Genomic DNA, 22,646 nt, shown 5'->3' on the forward strand with positions numbered 1-22,646 from the left:
GAATAGCCTGCCAGTTTACTACTTAAGCTTGTATAAGATGCCAAAGGGGGTTGCAGAAAAGATCATTGGACTTCAAAGAAGGTTCTTATGGAGTAAAGAAGATGGGAATAACGGGATACCACTGGGAAAATGGGAGGTAGTTCAAGCTCCGAAAAGCTAGGTGGCTTGGGGGTGGGAGATGCTCTAATTAGGAATGCGTCGCTTCTGTTCAAGTGGTGGTGGCGCTTTTCAAAGGAGGACTGCCCGCTTTGGAAGAAGGTTGTATGCTCTTGTAATCAGTTGGACCCAACTGTAATGTTGTCAAACCAACCTTTGCCATCAAGAGAGGGACCGTGGAAAGATATCTGCCAGCTTAATATTAAGGAGCAACAGGCAAGAGATATGATGATTAGGGGTCTGTCCATGGAGGTGGAAAATGGCAGAAACATTCGTTTTTGGAAGGATGATTGGTTACGCGGTGGCTCTTTGAAAGATTATTTTTCGACTCTTCTCTGTTTCAAATCAACAAGGATCCGTAATAGGGGACTGTAGGTTTTGGGATGGGGTAGAGTGGGTATGGAATTTTCAATGAATGAGAGAACTCTTCCAATGGGAGTTAGAGTTGCTCAATTAACTTCACGACCGGTTGCGGGTTGTAAGGTTATCGGTTGATAGAGCGGATTCAGTATGGAAATTTGATAAAAATAGTGTTTTTTCTACTAATTCTTTTGTGCAGGTGCTACAGAAAGAGACTCTCTCAGCCGACATCACGAGTTACAACTTCACAAGCTCCACTTGGAGAGGCTTGGTTCCTCCAAGAGTTGAACTACTTGCATGGTTAGTGCTAGTAGGCAGGGTCAACACGAAGGAGAGGCTGAGTAGACTTGGCATTATTAATCATCATGACAATATTTGTGTGTTGTGTAAAAAGGACATAGAATTTGTACATCATTTATTTTTTGCTTGTGAGTTTACGTGGCAGGTGTGGTGTGCTTGGTTGACGTTTACTGATAGAGCATGGGCCATCCCGGGAACCGTTAAAGAGTTCTTTGAGAGTTGGACTGAAGTAACAGGTGGGAAGTCTGAGCAAAAGAAATGGCTGATAGGATTCTGTGCGGTTATTTGGAACATCTGGTTGGAGCGAAATAGTAGAGTTTTCCAGAGAGTAGAGACAAGTGTTGAAGAAGTAAAGATTCTGTCCTACTTGAGTTACAAGGAATGGTGTGGAGTTGATCCGTTTGGTTATTGATGGCAATGCCGGAGATGACAACGGATTACAACTTTTTATTTATATTTATGTTTTGTTTTTTGTTGTCCTTTGTTCCTTCTGCTCCACTTTATTGTGTTGAGCTACATATGTTAAAAAAAATAAAATAAAATACCCTTTAAGAAAAAAAATTGTTAGTCCGCCCTATCCTATCCGCCAAAGTTTGCGGGTTCAGCAGTACGGATTTTACAAATTCAAAATTTTATCTTAATCTGTTTTTCTTTTTGGCGATTTCATTTGGTTATTAGTTCGTCGGATCGACCTGTTTTACATAAACGCCTAATTATATTTCTAATTTTATCATTGATAATATTATAATTTTATTGATGTGTATTATATATTACGGTGCCATGATGTGAAGTTTTTTTGTTGTCTTTACAAGTATAAATTTGGTTCTATTGCAACCTACAATGAATAAATAGTTAAATTAGTCCCTGAAAAATTACTCGATCTCCAAAAAGGTCTCCAAAAGAATAAATTAATCAAAATTGTCCCCAAAAAATTTAAAAATAGTCACATTAGTCCTTCCGTCTCTCTTCTATTTATTCCATCAGTAACGCGTTAAATCTTGCTTATGTGGCTGTTAATGTGTCATATCAGTATAAAAGGTTGGTACAGAATGGCTAATGACAAGATATGTTTAGAGATTTATGTCAAATTAGTCTTAGAGAGAGTAAACTCTAATCCATTCTTCTCGTTAAATGCCATTGTTGTTGCAGCAGCAAATTGATTCTGCAGAGGCCAAAATTGTTGTTGAACTACATCATGGGTAGCGTAAGTGGGGGTCGTAGGCAGCCACTATCGCAATCACACGGAAGCAATGCTTCAAAATCTTCACTGCGATGGCGGAGAAAGAACACAGACCAAGTGTGTTTTTGTGGGTTGAAGACAATGATCAAAAAATCTGGGACAATAGAGAATCCAGATAGATTATTCCATGCTTGTCCAAGATACCGGGTGAGTTATGAATATAGTCATCTTCAAGCTCTTAGTTATTTGTGTGGGATTTTGAGATTTTTGTAACCTAATGTTTTGCAGAAGGGCAACCACTGCAATTACTTTAGGTGGGCTGAGGATGATGAGTATAAAGGATTAGATGGTGCAAAGGGAGATGTTAAAACTGATGCAGAAATGGAGAGTGATGTTGTCTTGAACCATAACCTATCATGAAAAATGATGAGCTTAGAAACTGAAGTTAGAGCACTTAGGATGCAACTGTAGTTTGAATTAATAGTTGTGATTGTGGTGGTTATGATTATGTGTATGTTCTTTAGTGTCAAGTGAAGCAATTATTGTGAAATTGTGGATGTTGTGAACCTTCTTAGTTTGCTGTTATTGTATATGAACAAACTTCTGAGTAAACCTTTTGATATGCCATGTTCATCTTTTTTTAGTATTACAAAAGTCTCTACATGCACTATTTTTGTTAATCATAACATAATTTTAGCAAACCAGAAGAAACAGAATTAAAATGAAGTGAACTAGGATTAGCATAACAGAATTAAAATGAAGTGGATTAGGATTAACATAATTTTTGGTGTGGGCTTAGATTTGGGTTCAGGTGTGGGCGGAGGAGAGGGTAACTTGGTGGGCTGAGAGTTGTTTCTTTTTGGCCGAGGAGATTTTTTTTTGTGGTCTTACAATCTGGTTGAGACATTGCTTCATTGTGGTCCTTATTCAGTTTCTCTGGGGTTCAGAGATGGTTGGCAACTGTAGTACATCATCATCATCCTCGCTCGTGCAGTCAACCACGTGTGGCTTAGAAACTACATGCTCAAAATATATGTTTATCAGGTGATGATTTCTCATGCAGTCCTTAACAAATGCCAACAGATCAGCATCATTTTCTAGCCTCCTCAAGCCATCGTCAAGACGTGTTCCAGGAACCTTCCACAAGCAATTGTTCATCTCAGCATATCCTAACTCCTTATAATATCCCTTCACAAAAAATACATCTAGAGTGTCTGCTTCTACACCCATTAATACTTCAGTATTATCTGGTTCGTAAAACAGATATCCTGATTCATCTGTTTTGAATTTTCCACCATGGTAAAATACAAAGGTCATAGAGGGACCTTCCATCTGCAACCAAAACAGTAACATACTGAACTATTGAAAATTTTTTCCAAAAACAAACAAAGCAGAGTCATCATCAACTACAAAAATGAAAATAAAATACACACATGCAACTATATAGAGCACAAACCTTGTTCTAAAACCTCAAAAAACAGAGTCATTCATGGGTCACCACGCAAGTCCTAAGCCTGAACATATTTTTCAAACCCTAACATTACAAACAGTAACAATGAATTTCCAACGATCATAGAAATACGTTCATCAGAAGATAAAACCACAATCACTCTCAGAAAATAACAAAAAAAAGGTGACCTACCTCTCATGCAAGGTGATGGTGTGCCCTCTTCGCTTGACCAAGATTATTGCAAACCGGTCACCTTCTACTCCAACACAATGTCGTCATTGGTCTAGACTGATAGTCGTCGTTCAATACTTCGTCTTTGTGGAGGTGAGAACTGAAGATGAAGGGATTAGAGAGATGTTTTGTTTTCAGAAGAAGGATGGAATTAGAGAGATATATCGAAACAGTGATGGAAAATGAAGCATTGTAAGGGGTGACCAAAGAAAACAACGCCGTTGAGGCTTTTGCTGACATGCCACACTAACGGCCAGGTAAGCAAATGGTAACGTCGTTAGTCAAATAATAGACGGAAGGACTAACGTGACTATTTTTAAATTATTTAGAGACAATTTTGATTAATTTATTTTTTCGGAGACCAATTTAAAGATCGAATAATCTTTTAGGACTAATTTAACTATTTACTTCAAATACAATTATGAATTTATCAATAACATTGTCATCAAATTATGTAGGTCGGTTTGTATATACTATAATTATGGCCTATCATAATTCCATAAACAAAATTTAAGAGAAACTATCAGAAAAGAATTGAAGAGGATACAAAATGATACATAATTTTTCTACAATAAAAATATATACAAACATTATTTAGTTTAATTTTCATATAACTATTATAAATTGAAAAACTAAATCATATATTTTTTTTGGTATTAAAAAACTAAATCATATATTTTAAAAAAAATTTATAAGTGATTTAGTTGAATCGATTTTTACTGATTTTTATCGATTTTTATTAACTTTGACTAATTCTTACTAATTCTTGTCTTTAAATAGTTTTGGGATTGAATCGGATTGGTTGGAGATCCAGTTTACCAGTCGGCCGAGTCGGTCAAATTTCATAACTATATTATATACTTGTATTGTATTTCCTGTTTGCGCATTTTCCCCTCCATATATATACATATATTGGGCATTTGGGTTCAGCCTTTTTTTCTCCTAGCTTTTGGACTTGCATTTTTTTTCTCCTCGAGATTTTTTACAGATTCTTACTCCTCTTAAAATATTTTTGGGCCTGAAAAAAACTGGACCAACGTGAACTAGATTATCTGAATGGGCCATTGTCTTTGGACCTAAATTTGTTCTAACAGTGATGATCCAACTAATGTTGAAGGATTCAAGGGTCAAGGAACTAAGCAGACATAAGCCAAAAAATAATAAGTGAAACAAAGAGTTTGTTTGGCAAGTGATAAAAATTACCTTTTTTTTTTAAATTATATTAACATCTAACAGTTTTTAAAAGATGTTTTTAATTTTTTGAAAAGTTATTAAAATTTTTTAAAGAAGTAAAAAAATATAACTTCTCTTATTTTCAAAAAGTTATTTTATCATAAGACACTCTACTATACAGATTGAAGTAGTATAAAGAGAAAAAATAATTTTTTTATAATTATTTTTTATTATTTTATTATTATTCAAAGTATGGGTTTTACTTTTTTCAATCTCTCTTTTATCTTACGAAAAGAAAAATCTGTAAATTTATATCTTTATCATATAATTCATCTTTTATCATTTTTATTTATTAAAAAAAATTAATTAAATTATTTATCTAAATATATAATTTATTTATAAATTATTTTTAACATATTTTTTTTATATTTTAATTTTTTTTAATTTAATTAAATTATTATCCAAACCGAATCAAAATGAATAAAATGTTATATATTTATTAAAATGTTGTCCCATGGAAAAAAAAAAAAAGGTTGCCAAATTTTGAAAATATAAAAACGTAAACATGTATGGTCAAAAGTATCCACATATTGATCGAAATTTATATAACATTCTTCTAGCAGTGATAGGTTAGAGTTGAGATCCAAAATGTGACATCTCACTAGAGATGCTCTAACACACGTGTGAAAGTAGAGTTTATAAACCCTAATAAATGGAGCCCAAAATATATAAAACTCTACCGTTATTTTTCCACGTTGATAACGAAATGGATTCCCTTCATTTAACGAGTGAACAAAAGAGTTACACGTGTCATTACCACTGTGTAATTACGCTGTTAAAATTCTACCTTAACGCATCTAGGTACAGGCAACTAAAATTGATAGTTAAAAATTATTAAATTATTTAATTAATTTAACTAAATTATATTTAATAAATTTTAATTATTAATTTTATATAAAATTAATTATAATTGAGTTTTTATCTCATTTTAATTAAGAGTATTTTATGTTATTAATTTGACATTTTAAACTGGAATATTTGGGACATCATAAAAGATTATTAAACATAAAAAAAATTTAAAAATTAGAATACAGATTACACAAAAATTTAAAAGTAATAAAATGTAAATATATATAAAACGTAAAATTTAATATTCAGAGGCATTTAATTAAAAGATATAATTCTTACCTATATATAACAAAAGCTACTTTGACATATATAGCTATAAATTTATATATTAAAAATATGAAATTTTTAGTTATTACAGTACTAATCAATTTATTTGTTGAGATATTAATGTACTATGCATTTTTCGTTAGTAACATATATAAATAATTGATTATTTAAATATTAATATATGACTTCATATTTTTCATGATTCCCATACAAAAATGAAGCTCTCAAAAAATTAAAAAATATTATGAGTACACAAAAAAATAGGTACGCATATTTGTATGTAAATATTAAAATATATGTAATATTTCACATATTTTTGAAATAATTTTTTATTTTCAATATATATTATATCTCATATGATGAATAATTAACTTAGTGATTAATTTTTAGTTACACATATATAACATAACATAATTGTAAAAGTTATATATACCAAACCCATTCTATTTGAATTGTAAAACTATTGTTGAATGAATTTTCTTCATTATATTAGGGATGCTACTGCTTGACCAAGTAGACGTAGTGGCCATGCATAAAATTTAATTTAGAAAATGGTCCCCGTCCTATATCTATATAGAAATAAAACAAAATTATCTTGTTTTGTGGATATGGACGAATAAGAATAGCGCGAGAGGCACAGAAAGTTTTAGCATCACCTCCATTTTTGTTGCCATGCACGTTCTTGACTCGATACAAAGATTGCATTATTGCAATATATATATGCATGCATATATATAATAACCCTAAGTATATGAGCCTATAATAATAAGATGATTATCCATCGCACCAGGTACCCAAATTGAATGGTTAGGAATAAAATTGCTTTAAATTATTATGATCGCGGTTACGTTGTGTTAGATGCGGTCGTGCTTATTATTGTCAAATGCATCTTATATAACTATGTAATGATGCTTTGTAAAAATTTAAAAGAATTATATTATGTGTACACCAAAATTCGCCATCATAATAAAATACACATTAAAATATAAATATACGTTAAAAATAAATTACATATATTTATACATAAATACATTAATTAATAGTTGATTTTAATGACTGATTTTGGTGTACAAATAGTATTTTTGAATTTAAAAATAGAGTTCATTTCGAAAGTCATTATTTTCATTTAACATCGGTCATCTTTTTTAAATTCTAAATTCTAAATTTTAATTTTTTAAAAACAAAAAAATAGTTTTGTAATAAAAAAGTTAATTAATATTAATTACTTAAAAATTAATTTTTATACTTTTTCTTAGAAATTAGCCTATGTAGCTTATAGCACTTAATTAATAGAAAATGTATAGAAACCAGATTTTATATTAATCAATTTTCTTAATATTAAAATTACCTTTTTAACACTTACCCTAATTTAAAATTTAGCATTTACGTTTCAGAAATTAAAATTTATAATTTAAAATGGTCAAAGACAAAAGATGAAATTGTGGTAATATTAAGTGTGGTGTCAGGAAAAAATATGAGAAAAAAGATTGTGAACAAAGAAATTAAAGAAAAAAAAATTGCTGAAATTAGCTAAAAAAATTAGTTCCCTAATTGGACTACTATGAGCACTTGATATTATAGCAATAGTAGCAATCCTATCACAAAGAATGAAGATTATTCCTTTTCAGTGAGTGGGTGAATTTCATGAGAAACTTTCTGTTTATTCATAAAAAGTTATACTCAGCAAAGACTTTATTCTATTTATGTCAAGTCGCTTGCAATTGAATTATTGATTGAATGATGACTTCATATATTATGCTTTGGAAAGTGGCCTCTGGGAGGAACATTTCATGGTGACATTGGATACAAGATTAAAGAGTGTAACTCAAGCATGTTTTCTTTCATGGGTTTTGAACTTTCAAGTTTTAAAAAAACTATATGCTATAATAAGCATCTCTATTTTTTCATAATATAAAATTATCTAGAAGACCTACTTAAAGAAAATTAAACACTACATGTACCTACAATAAAAATACATAAAAAGCAAGCTAAGACTATATTTTCATATATATAGATTGACTTTCATTACAATTTAAATTAAAGAGGACACTCAAGAAAAAGAAGGGGTGTCCCTAAAAGGGGAAAAAAAAAACACTAAGCTTAACTTACATTCTACTATTTAATACATAACTTTTTAATTTCTTGCTATTTTTTTTAGCTCTGTTTGACATATATTTTACTAACAAAAATACAGAATTATATATTGAGACAATAAAGACGGAAAAATCTGTCTCTATTGGTTTTGTATTTTAAATAATATAAATACAGAAAAATCTATTTAGAGTAAAGACATATTTTATCTCTTTCTCTAAATAGATTTATGTCTGTTGAATTTATCTGTATTTTTGTCTTCAAACAGAGATTTAGTTGATGCAAGGTAGGTACTAAAACCATATGGCCTTAGCATCGATGAGCAATTGTTTGAGGGAACCATCAACATGGAGGGATATGACATCTTTTGAAGAGCCTACAAATTTTCCACCAATGAAGACTGCTGGGACTGAAGGGTTGCATCCCAAGCTTCTCAAGGCCCATTCCATTTGCCTTCCATAGGGATCATTGTCTAGCTCATGAACTGCAGGGCTTGCTCCAAGCTCATAGAACAATTGTGTGATGCTATGGCACATGCAACATGAACTCTTTGTGAATATAACTGCTGCCTTCTTTGATGCCAAATCCTTAACTCTATCCATATAATTGGGAAATCAAAAAGTATAAAGGGAAAGAGTATGTAAGCTAGAGAAAATATACAATGGTTAAGTTGTTCTATATAAGGCTTTTGTGTGTTTTGTTCCTTGGTGTGGACTTTGAGATTTCATTAGGTCTTATTTATAGTGGTTGGTTTGAGGATAGTAACGGACTTCATAATTGCATAATCTAGAAAGGTAACAAAAAAAAAAAAGATTAATTATTCATTGGTGAATCGATTATTAGGAAAGAGAAAGACTTGTTGCTAATAAAGTTCATTCCTTTGAGATATTTGTTTGAATAATATTGAACTTTGGATAAGGGAAATTAAGATTATGCTCTCTGATCATTTGGGTGATGGTGACGACCAAGTTGCATTTAGCATCACAAAACATATATATTGTGAAACAATAATTAATATGGGTATATGTAATGCTAGAGAAATATTAATTTGAAATTATTTATTTTAATTTAATATATGTAATTATATATTTATTTTTTTCTAAAGTTAGGAGTGAGATTCGAACATGCAATTTCTAAGTGAATATGGAGAGATTCTGCTATTTGAATTATAGTTCGTTGGTATATTTATTATGTTTAATACCATTTCTTAGATAAAATTATGTATATATTTTTTTATTAGTTTAAATTTTTGAAGAAAATGGTTTCATAATATGATATTAAAACTTTTATAATTAAAAAAAGTTAGAATTTTTTTTCGTCAAGTCTAAAAAAAAATCAGCATAAGATAAAAAAAAATTATACAAAAATTTAATTAAACTCAAATAAAACTCTTATTTAAAAAATGTATTAGAAATATAATAATTTATGTATATTTTTTTATCAATTTAAATGTTTAAAAAATTAATTTTATGATATTATTTAACTATTTTAATGATAATTAAAAAATACAAAGTAAAATAAATGATAATTAAAGAATATAGAATAAAATAATTATAAATCACTTTACTCTAATTTTTTATTATCTCCTATGTATTTTATTTGTAATTAATAATTCATACTATATAATAATTGAGCTCAACTGGGGGTGGCCGTACAAGAACAATAATCAACGGATTGGAATAAGAACATTTTTTGTGTTTTTAATATACTTTAATTTATTAACCGAAAGATCTCTTTCTTTCGGCCTCTGATTTGCAGCATCAAGAACATTATTCTAATTGTTAATTAATTAATTTATTTATACAAAGAATTAAAAAATGAAACAAAGACAATGCTGCGTTGTCAACATAGTCTGCCAAAAGAATGGAATCTTATATCCAATTAGAAATGATATCACTATGCAAAGTCAAAGTCCCTGAAAGACTCCCATGTGTCCTTTACATCCCTTTCAAAGAATTGCATTACAAAAATTATTGTAACCTTAGGGTTAGGGTTATGATTTATGATTTACTATATTGACAAATAAATCATTTTTCTGTTACTTAGATGTGTTGGAAAACTTTCTTATAACAAAAATCTCAAAATAGTTCTTTTTCTTTGGTTTTTTCTTTTTAATAATTTGTAGACATTTGACTTTGAAATAAAGAAGAGAGTTGAGAATACATCAAAATACTTATTACTCCAACTTAAACCTAAAATTTAGTATGTGAAAAATGATAAAACGTTTTTTGTTGTTTTAAAATGACTTTACCGAAGTAAACACCAAAAATTGTTACCATCACCCTACTGTCTCTAGTAGTTTCTTTATATATATATGTTGCCTATTAAAAACAATTGAAAAATATAAGAAAACAATGCTTTTTTTTAACAACATAAATAATAAGTTAAAAAAAGAAGTTAATTTTAATTTTAAAAATTAAATTTTGAATTAATTAAGTTTAATTATAATAAAAAAATTAATTTTAATTTTAAACATTAAATTTTAAATTAATTAGTTTTAAAATTTTTTATTTTTGAAAACAATTAATTAGCAAGGAAAACTAATTTTGTAATATATCACTCGCTTTGTGTATAAACTGAAAGTAAATATTAAATGTAACTAGATATACTTAATAATAATCACCATAGCATGCATGACAAGTTTTCGCCCACACCCACCAATTTAACTTAAAACAATGCCAATAAATCATTATTATGATTTTTCTTTTTGTAAAGACTAATTAATTAGCAGTGGTGTAAGTGAATGATTTTGATGATCCGATTTTCCAATCAAAATCAAAATTATCAAATTTAATCGGTATTAATATATACCCAATAGTTAATTGGATAAAATCAGATTTATTCTCATTGAATTAAATATATTCAGCCTTACAAAAATTAATTCAACCTTAGCTTAATACCCTATGTTATCCTATATATTCAATTTAAAAAATATAATTTGTACTACCGTTGATCTTTGATGTTAATTTATAGTTTAATATTTTATATATTAATTTGTTATAATATTATTTATAATGATAATTTTTAATTTAATTTAATTTTTCTTTTTTAAAATACTTATAACATTTTTCGTCATTTTTCTGCAATTTTTTTGTTTATTTTATCATTTCAGTTGAATATCCAATTATACAAACCAAACTAATTCAATTTTAGTCGATTCGAATTTAGAATTTATTAGGATTTAAATTAAAAAAGATATTAAAACCAAATCCAAACTAACCCAATTATATTTTAATTGATTTGAATATATTTTTTATTTAAACCCAATTCATCCAACCCAATTATACACCCCCTGTAAATTAGTCAACAGCTACAGGATAAAGTGAATGTTCTAGTAATTTAGTTGGCTTGATATGATCTTACCAACATTTCACATTATCACTTAGTTCGATTAGGTTAGATATACATTAAAATTAATTATTAAAATTAATTATTAACATAAAATATATATTAAAAATATATAAATACATTAATAATTAATTTTAATAGTTAATTTTAATATACGAATAGAATTTTTGCACTTAGTTATTACCATTTTATTCTAATAATTGGTTCCCTAAGATGCTGGGATTGGTATATAGCTGATGACGTGGAGATAGATCATGATAGGTTTTATCCAATTCCATTCAATTCCTTTCCTCCATTCTAACTTTGGTGAGTTTGGTCCTCGCATCAGATTCATAGAATAATATAGTAAAAAAAAAAAAGGTTCCAACCTTCCTATACGTGTCATATTAATAATATATATGACCCTTTGAGTATGGAGGGGATTCTTAATTAACTTGTGTATGTTCATAGTGATGTAATGAAAATAACAATTCTGTTAACACTGTTTGATTTCATGTTTCATGCAACCACCTAGGGTATAAATTCCAAGGCAAGCTAGGGTGGCCGTGGCTGTTTTGATATATTCATCATGTTTGCTTAGCTAGGAAGAATAATTTTTACTATTAGTTTCATGCCCATAGAATTTAAGATTCTTTGACATTATTTGTTAGTATTATAAACTTGTTCTTCAAGGGGAATATATAGAATAATGTTGGTAACTACTACTTGAGAGTTAGAACTCGACAGAAGGTATAATTCAAGAGTGTGATAGGATAAAATTGCATCCATATCTATTTTTTGTTACATGAGTGAAAAGGATTCAGCAGAAGTTCCTACAGTTGTAGAAAAAAGAAATGAGAACTAACAATCTTATTTAAATATTTAAAAATAGAATTTAATTTTAATTATATACTATTACATCGTCACGTCAGTAAAAATATTATTTTTTATTTTAACTATTTGAATGGTCATTTAAACGAATAGATGTGATTGAATAGTTATATAAAATATTTTATATTATTAGTATATTTAAATTTTAAAAATTATGTTTATTAAAACATAATATTAAAAAAATTTGAAAATAAAAAACTAAAAAAACGTTTGTTAGGTGGTTACTATTATCATTAAAATAGTTGAATAATAACTATGTGGATGATTGTTTGATAGTCGATGAAGAAATTTCTAACATCGGAGAAGTGGGATGATTGATGAGGATGGGGTAACAAACGGTTGGGGAAGAGGGTATTTAGGTAAATTCTATTGATATTGGGATGAGATGGTTAATTTTTTGAAATAATTGTTTGGAATTTTTTTTTGTATTAGACCAAATTTAAAATCCATTGTACACATTATCAAAATTTTCCCTCTCTGCAAAATTCCCTTCCTTTGGAATCGTCAATCCGAACACAAATGTGTCGAAGATCGAGTGGATCCCAATCAAGTCCATCACGAATTCCGATACCATCACTCTGGCGAGAGTTAAGTTGATATACGCCTCGTCCACCGTATCGTGCTCTTTCGAGCACCGCCGCACCACCAGCTTTATCGCCGGTTGGATAACCATCATCTTTCGGAGAGGAGAACTCACACGGACACCAGAGGGCTCTTGTGGCCGCCGCTGCCGCCGGCCTTTCCGGTGAGTGCTACGGTGAGAGCGAGGAGGATCCAGGCTGCGACGTCGTTGAAGGCAGCGGCGATCATGGCGGTCTTGGGCTGCGCAAAGGCGGTGTCTTCGTCAGACGTTCTCGGACAGCTGGACGGCGTCAGGTTGCATTCTGGGGGGCAGACGGCGGCGGTGATCTTTGCGGCTTAGTTCGGAGAGAGTGAAAGAGACTGGCAGAGAAAAAGAAACTGCAGCACGTTTTTCGCACGTGTAAAATGGAGGAATATGTAACTTTCCCATAACCAAATCCTTATGTTTTTAAAATTTAAAATTCGAAATTATTAGGAATTAATTAAATTAATTATTAACTGATTATAATTTTAATTTTATCCCTATTATATTATACACATTGTATACTAAACTTATTGTCTCTCCATAATATTAAAAAGAAGTATATTTTAGCTCCTCTCATACATATACAATAGTGAAAAATAAAGCTAAATATTAAGGCTAATTTTTTTTATATGAGATTAAAATGTGAGTTATGTTGAGTTATGGAATATTGGGGAGATATACACGGTTGTGTGAAAACAGAGTTTTGTGGATACTGAAATCGGATCTAGGATTTTCTGTCAGTATACACAAATTGAATTTAGGGTTTTCTGCCAATACACAAATCGGACCCAAAATTTTCAATACTTCCAATCAGACGGTCCAATTTATTTTACATAGTCCTCATACTCTGATAAAACACCATATACTTTCATAATTTTACTATACATCAACCCTCTCTCCATATTAAAATTAAAAAGTTTAAATATTAAACATGCCAGTACAATTCATAAACTCTAAATTAAGTTTCTACATTTAGAATCTAAGAAAAGACATGATATCTAAAGCATTTTTTGTTATAAACTGAACAAAATTAACATAGTAGAATATCAATAAAATATATCTAGAAAGGTATGAAAAGCCAAATAACAAAATACACACATAACAAAATATTTTGAGTGTTTTAAAATTCAAATTTTAAATTAAAAGTTAATTTGAGTGAAATATTCCCTTCATTATACTCCAGAAGATAGATTTTTTTTTTTTTCCAATTCGTACCTCTCTCTTGAAGCTTTGATTGTCAACGACGATACCTTCGCCAAAATGATCGTGCATCATGTGAACGCCTCAGCTACACGGAGGCTTTGTTGCCGTCATCGACACGACTATGACAGTGGTATGGGTTACGGCGATTGACAAAGCGGCAGCCACTATAGTTTTTTTCTGTATCTGAATTCATTGGTCTAATCACACATTTTCCTTCTTTTCTTTTTACCCCAATTAGGTTCTTCACTTATCCATCTCTTTTTCTTTGATACGTTGCTTTTCATAGTTAAAGAATTGTTTGGCATTGTGCATAGCCACCCTCAGCTCCACCTTGTTCATTCTTTTCTTCCTCCTCATATCTCAATTAATTTCATGTAGAAAAAGTATAGGTAAATAATGAAAATATTAAACAATGTAAATAATAGATATATTAAATGTTTATTTTATTAGTATATGAATGATTATTTTAATATTAAAATTTAAAAAATTAATTTAAAACTATAATATATTTTTATTTAATTAATAGTTATTCATATTATTCAACAAAATCATTATCCCTAACATTTCCCTTTCATGTATAGGTTAATTTCTATTCCCCAATTGCCCTGGCTGCAAATTTTGAATAAAACAGCTGTCGATGACTGCGAAATTGAGATAAAAAATATTTTCTATTTTACGGACACTGAGTACGAAATTGTGAGATAATGGATAAAAATATAAAATTTTTTAAAACGATGTACAATGAAAAACAAATTTTTTTTTCATTGAAATAAATAAAAAAACCGGTATTTGAAGGTGTTTCATGATTTATTAAAGTTAAATGTATTAATTAACTATAACTAATTAATTATATTAATTATTTAATTCTATATGAATAAATAAATTATTTTTGTTTTAATTTATATTAATTTTTTCGTCTTATGTGTATTTTGATTATTGACTTTAAAAGTGTTATAATCAAGAACGAATCTAAAAATTTGGTAGAGAAAAGATTAAAAATTAAAATATTATATAATTAAATATAATATTATATATTTAGTAATATATATAATCATGCTTAATATTTTTCATTAAAAAATACTAATAATAAGTGTTTGTTATATAAAAAAATTATCTTAATTTTTATCATTTTTATTTTAAATTCGATAAAGCATAAAAATTATTTATTTTTTAATTAATTTATTTTGTTAAATATTATTGTGACAGTAATTTTAATGTTTTATATCATAAAAAATATGTTATAAAATAATATAAATAAATTATTCTAACAATTTTGTTATATGCATTTAAAATATATTCGTAATTAAAATATATAAAATATAATTATTTTAATAAATTTACTTAATGTGTTATAATTTTAATATTATGAAAAATTAATTTTTTTAAAAATTAATTTACTTTCATGTATATACTATAATATATAAATATTTTTTAATTATTATAAATATTAAGATATTTTTATATGATATAATAGATATGAAAAAGAAAAAATATTTTAAAAAATAATTATTAAAAATTTAAAAATTTATTTAATCAAAAAATAATAAAAATAATATATTTCACAATTTAAGAATGGTTACTTGTTTTTTAATTTAATAATTTAATTATTTATATAAAATAATTATTTATTTTATTTTTTAAATAAAAAAATAAAATTATATAATATATAATAATTTTATATACTTAAGATGGTTAATTTTTGTTTTTGGGACCTCCTTAGATCTGTTTTATTTTTTTTGAATTAAAATAATATTAAATTATTTAATATTTTATTTAAATATATTAATTATAACTAATTAATTATAATAATTATTTGATTCGATCGAAATAAATGAATTGATTTTATTTTAATTTGCATTAATTTTTTTGTCTTATGTGTTTCGATTAATAATTTTTAATTTTTTATGGAAAAATATAAGGAACCAAAAGCTTATCAGCAAAAAACTAAATAAAATTATATTAATTTATATTAATAATTAATTAATTTTAATTTTTTTAAATTCAAAATTTAAAAAATTTTAAATTGATTAAGTAAACCTAATTAAAACTTATAAAAATCTTCCTCTTTACTCTTACATTAACCTATCCACTTCTAACAATCACACATTCGAAAAATATATAAAAGAAGATGCCCATACCTAGTAGTTTTATAGCACCACACATCATCCACCATGGATAGTCCATGTGACAGTGTGATCGGAGACAGGGATCTCTTAACAGAGATCCTTCTTCGATTGCCGGTGAAGCAAGTGATTCAATGCAAATGTGTGTGTAAGAAATGGTCGTCACTCATCTCCAACACCAAATTTCCTTATTCACATACTTGTCGTTTATACCACAAGTACAATAACAACCCTCCACCCACTGCTCTTTTGGTTCAAAATTTCGCAGACACCAAGGCCCAAAGAGCTTCTATAGTTCCTTTACACGCCAATGATAACAATGACAACAAAATGTTCTTCCACCTTGATCTTGATGGATGCAACTACAGGTCTTCTATTATGCACTCTTGCAATGGTCTATTACTATGGAATGTTATACCGACATCCCAACCTGGTCCAACAAGTGAAGACTCACGAGCATGCCACTTTCGCATACACAACCCAGCGATGAGCGATGACCACTGCGTTTATCTAGATTACCCGGTTGGCGATGTAGATTCCCCATACGGTGATGATATATTTGAACCTTTTGAATTGAAGGCTTATCTTGTTTTCGAACCTCTGAAACAACCTCTTTCTTACAAAGTTATTTTATTCGGCCAAATGGATCCATCGGTTATATATTATCGTCGTAGGGTCGAATTTAAGGTTCTCAATCCCAGAATTGAGATTCGCTTGTATTCATCGGAGACGTGTGGTTGGAGTGAAGTTATTTGCAACCTACCTGATGGCTTACGTGTCACAGAGGGAGTTTATTGCAACGCTGCTATTCATTGGTTTCGTTTAGATCATGACAATTCCCTTTATTTTGATACCAACCGGCTTTGCTTTGATAAATTGCTAGCAGTGCCATCTGTTGATGACTCATGTGTTAAGTATTTTGGAGAATGTAGAGGGAGGTTGCACTTGATTCTATCTGATACTTTGGAGTTTGATATTTGGGAGTTGGAGGAAGATTACTCTTCATGGGTTGCCAGATATCGTGTCAATCTTAATCGCATGCATGATGGGGAATCGGCCTTGTGGTGGAATGTTTCAAGTAATCCATTTTCTGTGTTAAGTTTTGTTCATCGCCAAGAAGAAGAGGAGGAGAACTCCATGCTTGTATTGTTCAAAGATGGTAAAATAATGTCTTATAGCCTGGAAGATTATGGTTTGAGGGTTCTCTGTAAAGTTTACAGAGATGAAGTGCCTAGATCTATTCATCAATACTTTGAGACATTGTTATGTGTTGGAAATTCATAGATGTAAAGTGAGTGCATTAGGTCCTGCAACATTGGATCGGAGCAGTGATGTAAAACTTATTATTCTGAAGTAGTATGCTCTGCAAACTAAAGAATAATAATGGGGTGGTTTCTGTTCTATTCTTTTCTTTGCATTAAATACATGACTAGTATTCCAAGATTTAGTATGACTAGGATGAGTGGATGACTATGTCATTGACCATTATTTCAATGGAAAAATGACAAGTGGTAAATGTGGATTGCAAAAGAATTTGTTTTAGTGTGTTATACTAATGGTGTTAACGAAATGTAATTGTTGGATCAAATTTCTTGTGAGTTACCGCATGGCCAAAGAAGTAATTTGACACATTCGAATTTTGATATTTCTATTTAATTATTCAATATTAGTTTATTTATAATTTAAGATAAATAAAATAAAAATAATATTAAGGGATTAACTTTTTTTAATTAGCATCAGTTAACTATTAACTCTAGTTGCCAATAAGTAATAGCTCAAATGGCATAGATTCCTCATACTCAATTAAGAAGTTGCGGGTTCGAGTCTCCTATCTTTCTAAATTAGATGTGCCCCTCATGTGTTAGCGGCGGGACAATGGAGGGTGGTGGAGGGTGGATTCGAAGCTATCTGGAATCAACCTGAGGGATTTAGAGTCAAAGTGTATGGAGAAAATATATTCCAATTTTTCTTTTCTAAGGAAGCAGACGTGGATCTCCATGGCTTTTTAAGAATTATATAATATCATCTTTGACTTAAGAACTCACAAAACAAAAGTAAATTTTACTCCCAAACCATTATATATCAAACTATCATCGATTTACTAAAAATTGACAAAATAGGTGAATACTATTTGACTTCATGAAATCACACGTACTGTATAAATTTTAGTGAATGTTATGATGTCTATCACAACCTAAATTACTAAAAAGGGTAAATAAATAATATTTAATAAATTTTACATCATTTATTTTTTATTTTAAATATTTTATTTTTTATTTTAAAAAATAAGTTAAACAATTTAAACTCTATAATAAAAACACCAAAAACACTTACCATAAATTTTATGGCAGGCTAGGGTGGCTGTTTTGATATGGTCATCATGTTTACTTATCTAGCTAGCAAAGAATAATTGTTTTCTAATTCATATCCATTGGATTTAAGATTCTTTAAATTTGACTTTATTTAATTTTGTTAGTATTAACTTATTCATCAAGGTGATTATTAGTATGAAAAATTAATAACTATATTTACATGTTTATTTATGAATAATTATTCCGTAAATAATAATTTTTAAAGTAAAATTTTATCTATTTTATCAAAATTTGTGATAAATAAAAAAAGTCAATAATAATTGTAAAAAAATTTAGAAAACAACAAATATTTCATCATCTAAAAACAACATCATTTTCATATTCATATGACCGTAATAGAATATATTACTGTAAATAATAAAACACATTAAAAAAAATTTATTTCATATTATCGATTGATGAAAAAACATAACATGTTTATTATTTATTATCATAAAATATTTAATTGATATTTATGCTAAGTAAAACATGAATTTTGTCATATTTTATTAGACAAATTACTAAAATAAATTGGTTGTCTTTTAATATTATCAAACTATAATATCTATATATTGAAGACGTAATTGCATTTTTTTTTTGTTTCTATAAAAACTGTAGAGGTATGGTGAATTATGATTTGGATGTAAACCACAATAAGAGTATACCGGTTTATGTTGGATTGAGAGTGAGAAACCACTACATTCCTATAGCGATTTTTAATAGAATGCTTACAAGGCATAAACAGAAATACAGTATCCCTATAGCGATTTATGCTTACCTATATGAATTTAAAAATTGGATAAATATTTGGGACCTTATCTATATTAATTTCAAGTTATATCAGTAATGATATTAACTTTATCATCTGATTGTTGTGCCTTGTTTAAAATTTGAATTGGTTAGTTTGGCAGGTGCTTAAATATGATTTAAGTTGAGTCTATATTCTGCACATATATTTTAATTTTGAGTTTTGACATTATACTGGTTAGTCTAAATGATATGTTAAACTTGTATTCATATAAAATAATTTTTTTTTTCATTTATCTAAAATAGAACTTAAAGAGGTATAAAATGAAGAATTATGTGTTAATTAACTTAATATCATTCCAACTATCATAAGTTAATTAACTTAATATTCATTTCTTTTGGTATACCATTTTAGATTTATTACAACCTAATATAAACGAAAGTGGTATAAAAATAATATAAATTTTTATAAGTAGTATTGTATTAAACTCAACAAAAAAAGCACAATACAGTTCATACAAACAACACCAAAATATATAATGTGTATTTAGTGCATCACAATAAGTCACATAGTATTAAGAACTTTAACCTTTCATTTTCTCTTCTTATTCCATTGTACTTTTAGAAAATGAGGATAATTCTTGTCAAATTTTTTTATAGTATTTTAATATAAATTTTATATTGTCAATTTTAAAAGACTAATTTAACTTATAGCACTCAAACAAAATTCTACTTTTCAATTTCTTGTATGAGTTCTATATCATAAGAACTCAACTTTAATTTAGAAAATCCTCAAGCATATAACACAGATAATAGAAAAAAAATTCAAATTGGATTTAACGTCAGTGTAAATGAAAGAAATTAGTAAATGAAAGAAATTAGATTCGATGAATCTGAAAAGAGTCTCATTGAGGAGCTAATGAGGAATCTTGACAATGTGTACAATGGGTTAGTTATTTAATTCAATAGAGATAAATAATAAATTTAAAAACTCTCATTCAGTTATTTCACATCAAATTTTAAATTTTTCATTTCAAATTTCAAATTGTTAAAAAAGCCAGTTAGTTACTTCAACAAAATAACCATATGAAATCCTAATTTACTAAACCATTTCACTCCAATACTCTCTTTTTTCAACCGGCGATCATCCCACCTTCATCAATAATCATCCCATTTCATTGTCGCTACTTGGCTTGCCACGCGCCACTCACCCTTAGTAAAAATAACCATCCACCTAGGGATAAAAATAATCATCTGCATACCTAATGAATTGAACATCAAACATATTTTTGGTGACTAAACATATTTTAATTATATATAACTAAACCCAATCTAATCAAAATAATCATCTATATAAAAATGAAAATAACTATTCGCATACCTACTAAAATGACAATCATAAATTCACTATTAAAATAAAAGAAGAAAATAATGAATAAATAGAAAAAACAACTATTGTGGTGAAACATAGTTTTGAAGGACTAAGCATGACGAAAGCGGTACTGTTGTAAAGCATAGGGCTAAAATCATGAAATAAGCTAACCATGCTTGGATCCGAAGAAGAAGAAGAGAATGGTAATATCATCGGTGACAAGAGGCTTGAAGGAATGGGAGAAAACGAAGCCGGTTCAGAAGAGAGGCGCGAAAACAGTGGCAGCAACACTGTCGGAGGGCGAGGCGTATCGGACTGGTCGGCGGAGGTGAGGACGGTGTTAGTGGGAGGATGTAGTTGTGTCGGCATGGCCGCGAAGAATTCATTGACGCGAGGTGAGGATCGGAGAAGATGACGGTGAGTTTTGAACGTGTATTGGAGGTTACGGTAAAATTAAAAATAATCATACGTAGTGTGAATGAGTTTAAATGCTAAACCTAATTTTTCAAATTTTACAATTTAAAATTAAATAATTAATTAATGATCTAATTTTTAATTGTAATTTTATCTTTTTTTTAATCTATTGTACACATTATACACAATTAGTATTGGTTTTCAATACTTTCTCATTTGAAAATTATTATGAATTTTTATATTGACAATGACATATCATTTTTTAGAGATACATAAACAAGCATAAACTGCTTTAAAGATACCACGATTTAAGCTTTTTAAGCATTTCATGAGAAATGTTAGGGGCATAACGGTTTTTTTTCATACACAACTCAACGTAAATTGTTACGTTTACGTCCAAATCATAATTTACTATACCCCTATTACGGTTTTTATAAAAATAGTAAAAATACATATAATTTTTATAGAAATAGAAAAGATGTATTTACGTTTTTCATGTATAAATGTTGCATTTTAGTAATTATTAAAAGGTAAACAATTTATTTTAATAACTTGTTCTATTTTATATAAACTAATTATTTTTAACTTAGTAAATAAAATATAACAGGATTTGATTTGATTTGATTTGACTTGTTTTATTTAGTGGTTGGATTAAGTTTCAAATATAAAAAAAATTAAATTTCAACAATATGCTATTTGAAATAGCAGTGCATAGTATTTTTCATAAACCAAAAATTGGTTCTTGGTATAAAATGATACTTTGCCTAGTAATGCATGAATTAAATCTAGTCATTATTCATTAAACAAGCATATGTATTTAGTGTAGTGTTATTTCAAGTCTAAAGGGTCAAATATGTAGAAATCTTCATTACATGGGGAATCTACATTGCCATCCGGGTAATCTAGATAAACGCAGTGGTCATTGCTGATGGCTGGGTTGCATATGAGAAAGTGGGATTCTAGTCGTATCTCAAAAGTTGTTAAACCAGAATGGGGTGTGGGTGTAACATTACATAGTAATAGACCATTACAAGAGTGTATATATAATAGTAGAAGACATGTGTTTGCGTCGATCAAGATCAAGATGGAAGAAGATTTTGTTGGCGTTGTTATTATTGGTGTGGAAGGGAAGAATAGAAGCTCTTTTGGCCTTGGTGTCTCCGAAATTCTGAACCAAAAGAGCAGTGGGTGGAGGGCTGTTGTACTTGCCGTATAAATGACAAGTGTGTGAATAACGGAATTTGGGGTTGGAGATGATTGACAACCATTTCTTGCATACGCATTTGCATTGAATCGCTTGTTTCACTGGCGATCGGAGAAGGATCTCCGTTAAGAGATCCATGTCTCGGATCACAGTGTCACATGGAGTCTCCATTATTTACGAAACTAAAAGAGCAGTTGCGTGGTGTTGTAGGCTATGGTTTCTCTGCTTCATATCTTGTGTCTTATATAACTACTAGGTATGGGCCACACACCTCAAGCCTATTAATCATA

General features: G+C 28.8%; 2 protein-coding genes across 2 annotated transcripts; one reads left to right on the plus strand and one right to left on the minus strand.

Annotated features, from left to right (window-relative positions):
• Window positions 1-8,003: 8,003 nt before the first annotated feature.
• On the minus strand, window positions 8,004-8,812 carry LOC130962184 (glutaredoxin-C11-like). Its single transcript, XM_057888312.1, has one exon. The coding sequence runs from the start codon at window positions 8,717-8,719 to the stop codon at window positions 8,411-8,413; it is 309 nt and encodes a 102-aa protein (XP_057744295.1). The 5' UTR covers window positions 8,720-8,812; the 3' UTR covers window positions 8,004-8,410.
• Window positions 8,813-16,316: 7,504 nt separating this feature from the next.
• LOC130963532 (F-box/kelch-repeat protein At3g23880-like) lies at window positions 16,317-17,552 on the plus strand. Its single transcript, XM_057889634.1, has one exon. It carries the CDS (start codon window positions 16,317-16,319, stop codon window positions 17,550-17,552), a length of 1,236 nt encoding a protein of 411 aa, XP_057745617.1.
• Window positions 17,553-22,646: the final 5,094 nt, after the last annotated feature.

Source organism: Arachis stenosperma, chromosome 2, assembly GCF_014773155.1.
Source record: "Arachis stenosperma cultivar V10309 chromosome 2, arast.V10309.gnm1.PFL2, whole genome shotgun sequence".
Classification (NCBI taxonomy): domain Eukaryota; kingdom Viridiplantae; phylum Streptophyta; class Magnoliopsida; order Fabales; family Fabaceae; genus Arachis; species Arachis stenosperma.